General features: G+C 55.1%; 1 protein-coding gene across 2 annotated transcripts; it reads left to right on the plus strand.

Moving 5' to 3' along the window:
* The first annotated feature begins 1,665 nt into the window (after positions 1-1,665).
* LOC144457462 (uncharacterized) lies at positions 1,666-7,497 on the plus strand. Of its 2 annotated transcripts, none has more exons than XR_013486774.1 (4): positions 1,666-4,048; positions 4,580-4,639; positions 5,943-6,006; positions 6,146-7,173. XR_013486774.1 is itself a non-coding variant. In XM_078154654.1 (4 exons), exons 1-4 carry the CDS (start codon positions 4,027-4,029, stop codon positions 7,375-7,377), a joined length of 330 nt encoding a protein of 109 aa, XP_078010780.1. In that variant the 5' UTR covers positions 1,680-4,026; the 3' UTR covers positions 7,378-7,497. The 2 variants fall into 2 exon arrangements, 1 of the variants encoding a protein (XP_078010780.1); XM_078154654.1 differs by lacking the exon at positions 6,146-7,173 and adding an exon at positions 7,194-7,497 and having other exon boundaries at positions 1,680-4,048.
* The last annotated feature ends 235 nt before the right edge of the window (positions 7,498-7,732 follow it).

Raw genomic sequence — 7,732 nt, forward strand, 5'->3', positions numbered from 1 at the left:
TTATTGTGTAGTAATAGAGGATTTCCAAGAAACATGGGAAGGTTTGTCTGATGCAAAGGTTTGTGTGATGCAGAGGGGAACCAGGAGAACCGGGCAATACCAGAGTCACAATGACCACAGTGTGAATGGAAAGATCAATAAAAGGAAACTCCAAGCCCCTAGAAGGTTCTGGGCCCAGATCAGGAATGCACCTCCCTTGCCTTCACAGAGAAGCAGGCACCTCGGGGGCAAAACCTCGGGCAGTTTGGGCCTCTTGATTCCGAGGGAGGGTTTCTTTCCAGAGGAGAAGGCGATGCTGAAACAAGCAGCACCCATCAGACCTAGGTGAACAAGAGGGCAGGATGATTTCTGATTCCCCTCCACTCCCATAGGCTCAGAGACGGGCATTCATGACCTCGGCCAGGATGCCTCCGGGGCAGAATCTTCACCCCCCACAAACGAGACTTGGGTCAGCGAATCTCTCCTCCTCGCAGTTCTCTGGGCCCAGCTCCCCGAGACTCGTCCTCTCCCTCTCCCTCCTCCATGTGTGGCCAGGAATGCCCCTGCCCTATGTTCAGCCTGGCGATATCAGAGTTGGGAAAAAGAACATCTCCTATTACCGAGATGATTGCTTACTAATATTTTAATATGACATTAAAGGCATATTGATAATCTCTATTAACCAACAAGCCTTTATTAGGTACCTACTGTGTGCTGAGCACTAGAAACACAAAAACAAAAAAACGAAGTCATCCCTGCTCCCAGGGAGCCTACGTTGATGATGATAATAGCTTTTTATTTAACCCTTTCCGAATCTTCCCCACAATCCTTCAAAGTAGCTGCTATTTGTATTCCATTTTATAGATGAGGAAATAGGCTCAGAGCAATGAAAGAGACTTGTCCAGGGTCACACAGCCAGTAGTTGTCCGAGACTAGCATTTAATAGACTTGAATTGGTCCCTCCTCCCCAGAAAGAACTAAAGGCCTTACTTTCCCCAAAGTGCCTAGCCTGTGACCCAGATAACCACGGCTATCAGACTGTGAAGGACAAAAAACTGGCCTAGGTGACCTGGCTTCCTGGTGGGGAGCTGGACTGGATGAAATGAGGGGCCCTGCCAGGGAAACTCTGGCCATCCTTGACCTCTGGAAGGGGAGGGGATTTGGCTGGCCTCCTAGAGGGGCAGAGACGAAAGAGGAAGAGCACAGGTTGTTCTCAGGAAGTGATCCAGTAAACCTGCCCTCCCCAACCCCCAACCCTTAATGTCCATGCCCATCCCCCAAGGCTCCATTCTCCATCTCCAGTCCCAACCTCCAACTTCCATCCCCTAACCCCAGTCCCAGGCACTTTTCTGCTATGTCCAGGCTCCTGGCCTCAACCCTGAGCCAGAGGCCCTGTTACTAGTGACTCCCACATCCTGGGCTGTCAGAGCTGAAGAGCCAGGGGATACCCAAGGTGGACCCAGGTAGCATTGTCTCTCTAGGACCTAGGCTCCAGGGACATTTACCATACTGGAGGAAAGGGGGGAGAGGGGACCTGAGGAGGATTGTATCAGAGGGCAGGAGAACCAGAAATCTGGAGAATAGATACAAGGATAACAAGGATAGGAAAGAGAGGAGAGAGGGAGGGAGAGGAGGAGAGGGAGAGAGAGAGGAGAGAGAGAGGAGAGAGAGGGGAGAGAGAGGAGAGAGAGAGGAGAGAGAGGAGAGAGAGGAGAGAGAGAGAAGATCCCTAGTGGGTTCTGAAGTCCTTGGCATTCCCAGGAAACAAAGTGATTTCCAGGAGATGCTGCAACCTGGAAGAGAAATTCCTTCCTTCCTTCCTTCCTCATTCCCTCACTCCTTCTACCCTTCTTCTTTCTTTTTTCCTTCCTTCACACAACACTGACTGAGCAGCTGCTCTGCTGGGCGGGGCCACATGTAAAGGTCTCTAAGACCTCATCTGTCCACAGGGGTTAGACCAGTGGTCAAACAGCAAAAACTAGGGGGCCCCGGATGGAAGTTCTGAGACCAAGCCCGCCCCCCACCCCAGGACTTCCCGACAATGGAGCCAGGAGGGACCACAGCTTTACCCAGTGGGTCAACGGCTGTGCTTCCAGAGGAGACCCAAGGTCTAGCTCGGCCCAGCCCGGCCCCTCTAGCTTCAACAATGAGCAAGTAGAGTTTGCAACAGGACAGCTCTGGGGACTTGAATAGGCCTCTGGTAGGAAGAAAACTTTGCACTGGGCTTGGAAGAAAGCTAAGGACTCCAAGACTTGGAAGGGAGGAGTGAGTGAACTCCAGGTATGAGGCACAGCCAGTGCAAAGACGTGGCAGTGGGAGAGGACGTGTTATGTTGTACAGCCCAGAAGCCAGTTTGGCTGCAACATTGACTGCATGAAGGAGAGGGATGCTAATAAGGCTAGAAAGGTTGAGTACAGTCAGATTGGGGAGGGCTTTTAAGGGCCAAACACAGGAGTTTTAATTTTTACTTAGAGGCAATGGGGGCCACTGGAGGGATTAAGGTATTAAGGTCAGCAGTCTGATGTAATGAAATTCTTTTACAAGTACAGCTATTTCCCTCCACTCCCCAGCCTCTCTGGGCGTCTTTCCAGAGTTGTATCAGGAACCAGAGGTCTTGGGGTTGAAGCTTGGCTCTCCCTCTTAACAGTTGGCTGTGTGGCTTGGGGCCAGTGGCTTGCCCCCTCTAAGTGAAGGGTCTCAGGTCATGATCTTGAAATTCTTTTCTCCCTCTGGGCCTTAGTTTCCTCCTTCATAAAGTAAGAGGTTTGTATAAAGACCCCTAAGGTCTGTGATCCTGAAGCCCCCCCTCCTTTCTGGGACTCAATTTCCCCGACTGTAAAATGAGGCAGTTGGACAAGGTGACCAGTAATGTCCCTCCTGGCCCTCAGTCTTCGGCCCTGCCCCCAGATCCGTTCAGAGCCCCTACGTGAGCCCCACCCATGAGGCCTGCATGCCATACACCTGCCTACCTTACATTGTATTCAGTCTCAGGGCCCAGCACAGGGGCTGGGGGGCAGCTTCCTGAGTGCTGGGAAGCCCACTGCCAGAGACGCCACTCACAATGCACACGTGTGCACATGCATGTCTGTAGCATGTACGTACACACACATCACCACAAACACCACCTGCCTTCTTCCCTGTCTCCCTTGCCAGAAGATGCCTGGGCCTCCCTAGGGGAGGGGCTGCCTGCGTAGCCTTCAGTTTCTTTTGACCAAGTCCTTGATAAAGTACCAGGGACTTTGCAGAAGCCAGAGCCCCGCCTGGCCTCGCGCGCTGTGCACGATCGCACATTACTGCAGGCTCACCGCACACCCTCCATCTGTCAGCTGGGCGCTAAGGTCCCCCCAAAGAGCCTTCGGAGTCAGGACAGATGGGTTTGAGTTCAGGCTTTGCCATGACCCTGCTCTGTGACCCGAAGCAAGGCACTGCCCATCTCTGGGCCTTAGCTTCCCCCAGTGTAAAATGAGAGGGCTGGTGAGGTGACCCCTGTGGAGCCTCCTGGCTTTGACATGCTGTTAATCCGGGACAGTCAGTCCCTCCTGGAGCACAGTCCAGGCCCCAAGCAGTGGCCTAGCAGAGGCAAGAGAATGGGGAGAGAGGGAAGCGGGCCAGAGGGCTCTGCCAGCCGACTGACGCCAGACCTGATTGGCGGAGTACCTCCCTTCTGTGGGACCATGGGTCCCGAGGTCCGTGGCAGGGTCATGATCTCAGAGGCCATGTCATGGTGAGGAAGTCAAGGCCTAGACAGTGAAGTGGTTCCTGGATTCAGGGCTAAAAGGGCCACAGGAGGTCAGCTAGATCACTCCTTTTGTTTTACAGATGAAGAAACCGAGGCCCAGAGGTGGGGCGGGAATTGCTGAAGATGGCCCAGGTTAGTTAGAAGGGCCAAGATTTGGACCCAAGTCAGAAGGGACCTTAGGGGTTATCAAGGTCAATCCTGTCTTTACACAGAAGAGGAGACCACAGATCTACAGCTGGAAGCTCTTATGCCATCTAGCTCCACCTCCTCATTTTACAGATGAGGAAACTGAGCCTTGGAGACACTGAATGCGTGCCCACGGCCAGCCAGGTAGGTGTCAGCTGGAGAATTTCACCGAGGATCTTTGACTTGACAGCCACTGCTTTTTCCACTGAGCGTCCTGTGTGCACCTCCACTGGGAGGAGGCTGCATGGAGGCCAGAGGATGCCCGGGCCTCGGGGCTCTTCACCTGTTCTGTGTCTGGGGCCCTTCAGCTGGCAGGCAGGAGGGCGATGCCTCTGAGAGCCTTCTCCCAATCATGCATTCAAATATGCACAATAGGGTTACAGAGGAGACAACTGGACCCCAGGTGAGGAGGCCCTGGGATGTGGAGGCCAACTCTAGTACCGTCCCTGTCCAAGGGCCTTTCGCAGAGAAAGGCCGGAACCCGCAGACTTCTTACAGATAGCAAAGGGGCAGAGCCGCCTCCCCACCCGAAGGGGGCCAGAGTGTGGCTCCTAGACTGGCACAGTAATCCTGAAAGTAGACCCCCCGGGGCCTGCTTGCAAAGGAGCAGTCAGGAATTTATTCTGTGTGCTCTATTAACCTGAGCTTACACCTATTTTATTTATCCCCTTCCAGGACCCACGTATCTCCGGTTATGGCAGAACTTCGTTGAGCTTCTCACACCAACTCTGGGAGGTAGGTGCTATTATGCCTCCCATTTTACAATTGAGGGGACTGAGATTAAATGACTTGCCCAAGGTCCCCCTGAGGCAGGATTTGAACTCGGGGCTCCAGGGGTCCAAATATAATAGTCTCTCCACTCTGTCATGGGGTGATGGGCAGCCTGACTCTCTGGGGGCAGGACCTTCGTGACCATCCATCTCCAAGTCCTTCATTTGACACAGGTGAAAACTTGGGCATGTTTGGGGACTAGGCTGGCCCAGGGTGACCCAGGGAGCCTGAGGCTTGAACCCAGGGCCACGGAGCTCCCAATCCAGGGCCTGGCCCCCACAGCCTCAGGATCTCCATTCTCATCCCAGGCTCTCAAAGCTGGAGTGTGTCCCTTGGGTGCTGACCAGGAGCTGGCCGGCAGAAGGGCTGGGGCCGGGCTGGGGAAGGGGCTCAAGGCAATGTCTTTTCCATCAGTCATCCCGGTACCTCAAAGAGACCATCCAAGCTGGAGTGGGGAGCTGGGGAGGGGAGGCTGAGCGCAGCAGTCCAGCTGAGGTCTCCAGGCTCCCTGGGGACACCCAGGGGGGCCCAGATGTTTTCTCTACTTCTCAGCTCAGTGCCTCTGCGAGGAAGGAGGGCGGAGGGGAGGGGGATCCTGGGAGGCCGCAGAGCAGGGCAGAGGCGGGGCTGGAGGCTCCTGGGAATGCCTCCTTTCTGCCTGCTTGTGGGGGAGGGGGGAGAGAGGGGGCCATCTGTTCCCCAGCCAAGAGGAAGCCCTGTGCTCCCTGCCACAGACAGACTGCGGCCAGGGGGAGGGACAGGTCCCTACAAGCTTATGGACTCGGAACCAGTTCTGTCTGCAGGCCTAGACAGCCATGAAGCCAGGGAGCCCCGGACAAGTTGGGGGGCTGGAGAGGGAACCCTGGATAAGTTGGGGGATGGGGAGGGAGCCCTGGACAAGTTGGGGGCTGGAGAGGGAACCCTGGATAAGTTGGGGGGCTGGAGAGGGAACCCTGGATAAGTTGGGGGACTGGGGAGGGAGCCCTGGACAAGTTGGGGGGCTGGGGAGGGAGCCCTGGACAAGTTGGGGGGCTGGAAAGGGAACCCTGGACAAGTTGGGGGGCTGGAGAGGGAACCCTGGATAAGTTGGGGGACTGGGGAGGGAGCCCTGGACAAGTTGGGGGGCTGGGGAGGGAGCCCTGGACAAGTTGGGGGGATGGGGAGGGAGCCCTGGACAAGTTGGGGGGTTAGGGAAGTGACGCCCAGGGTGACACAGTGAATGAGGGTCAGCACCTGTCTTTAAATCCACATCCTTTTCTGACTCCAGGCACCCAGTGGTCCTGCTACTTTGAACTAATGAGCATGTCCTCTTCCCTGAAAGATAATCCAGGGTATGTATCCTATACCCATTTTACAGATGAGGAAGCTCTCACAGAGCTCCGTGTTTGTTTACCTGCTGAGGCCATGAGAGTCCACTGCCAGATCTGGAGCTGAAACCCAGAGATCACTGAGGTCCCTTTTATTTCACAGCAAAGAGGCTCGGAGAGGGGAAGGCATTGCCCACGGCTGCCCAGGCAGCTGAAGCAGACCTCCAACTCCAGGGCGCTACCCACTGCGCAACACTGCTCCTACCCACATCAGCGCGGGAGAACCCACAGCTGGGGAGTGGCTGGGACTAGGAAGTGGGTCTTCCCAGGCCGGCCTAGCCCACGTTTCATTCACTAACGCTGCTCCTGGCCCCGGGCAGAGAAGGCCCAGCATCTGTCAGCCAGGCTGACGCCTGGGAGTGGAGGATGGGGCAGGGCGCCGGGATTCCACCTTCGGTGCCCGGAAGGACAGCTGAGCTCAGAGTCGGGGACCTGGGATTTGAATCCTACATCCGAGGCACGGGGAGGTCTTCCTTCCTCATCTGTAGAATGGGGTCTTCCTGTGGTAGCCCCCAGACGGGGTGGGGAGGAGAGTGGTGTCGCTGCAGAGAGGGGTGGGTCCGCCAGTCCTCAGTGCCCCTTCCCCTCGTTCCCATTCCCAGCCTGGCCTGAGGCCTGTACAAAGGGAGGAAGCACTCCTGGCCTGGCCCAGCCAGCGACATTACTTGGGTGACTCAGAGGGTGAGTCTTTGTTAATGAGAACGATTTCCTAAATCCTCCGGGACTCAGTTTCCTTCTCTGTAAAGTGAGGGGTTGGACCAGGTGACCTGTAAGACCCCTCCTCAGCTCTCTGGGGCCCTCTCTGAGCCTCAGTTTCCTTCTCCGTTAAGGGAGAGGGTCTGAGTCTAAATGAGCTCTGAGCTCCTTCCCAACCTTTCAGTCAGTGACCCCAAGACTTCTTCCACCCCACCCAAAGGCCTAGGCCTGGTTCTGCTAATTAGATTCAAGTCAGTTCTACCCAGTTCTATTCAATTCAGCAGGACTGCCCTGGGCACTTGGAGGAATACTGAGTAGGGTCAAATCCAGCTCCCACCCCCGGAAGCTGATAGTCCAGTGAGGGAGACCGAGACCCAGGATTGGAGCTGGGACCGTAGGTCGAGTGGGAAGGGACCTCAGAGGCTATCCAGTCTGACGCCCTCTTTTTTTTACAGATGGGGAAACCGAGGCCAGTGGTGGGGCAGTGACTTGCCGAATCACGCAGTTTGTGAGTGGCAGGGCTGGACTTTGATCCCAAGTCCTCCGATTCCTCCCGCCTTCTGTGTGTCGCGTTCTCTCCCTGGACCAGTCATCTTCTGTAGGGCCCATTTCCTAGCAGCGGTATTTGGTATTTCCTAGCACACCGCTTCATAAGTGCTCATTGAATTCAATGGAAAGAGACAGAGAAAGTAAAAGTAGGTTCTGCCCTTGGAGAAAGGAAAAGTACTTTGTAAACCTTTAAGCACCAAATAAATGTATCTTCATCTGAGAATCTATTCTCCTCAAACAGACTGGAAACTCCTGGAGGGCAGGCCGGCACACAGTAGGTGATTAACAAATGCTGACTGATGCACAGATGGAGTAGGGAGACCAGCCTCTCCCATGAAATGGAATGTGCCAAGAGGGAATTCCTAAGAATCATGTGACCAGGGAATCCCTAATCCCATGCCCCAATCTAGAAATGGGTTCCCTCCAAGAAATAGTGGCCCCCTCC

This window comes from Phascolarctos cinereus, unplaced genomic scaffold (genome assembly GCF_003287225.1).
Source record: "Phascolarctos cinereus isolate Bilbo 61053 unplaced genomic scaffold, phaCin_HiC Scaffold_5;HRSCAF=322, whole genome shotgun sequence".
In the NCBI taxonomy this organism is placed as follows: Eukaryota; Metazoa; Chordata; class Mammalia; order Diprotodontia; family Phascolarctidae; genus Phascolarctos; species Phascolarctos cinereus.

Coding starts and splice junctions, on each gene's coding strand:
- LOC144457462 (XM_078154654.1), top strand. CDS start 4,027: ATGCGTGCCCACGGCCAGCCAG. Junction 4,640..5,942: donor TCTCACACCAACTCTGGGAG/GTAGGTGCTATT, acceptor TTCTGACTCCAG/GCACCCAGTGGTCCTGCTAC. Junction 6,007..7,193: donor TCCCTGAAAGATAATCCAGG/GTATGTATCCTA, acceptor TTTTTTTTACAG/ATGGGGAAACCGAGGCCAGT.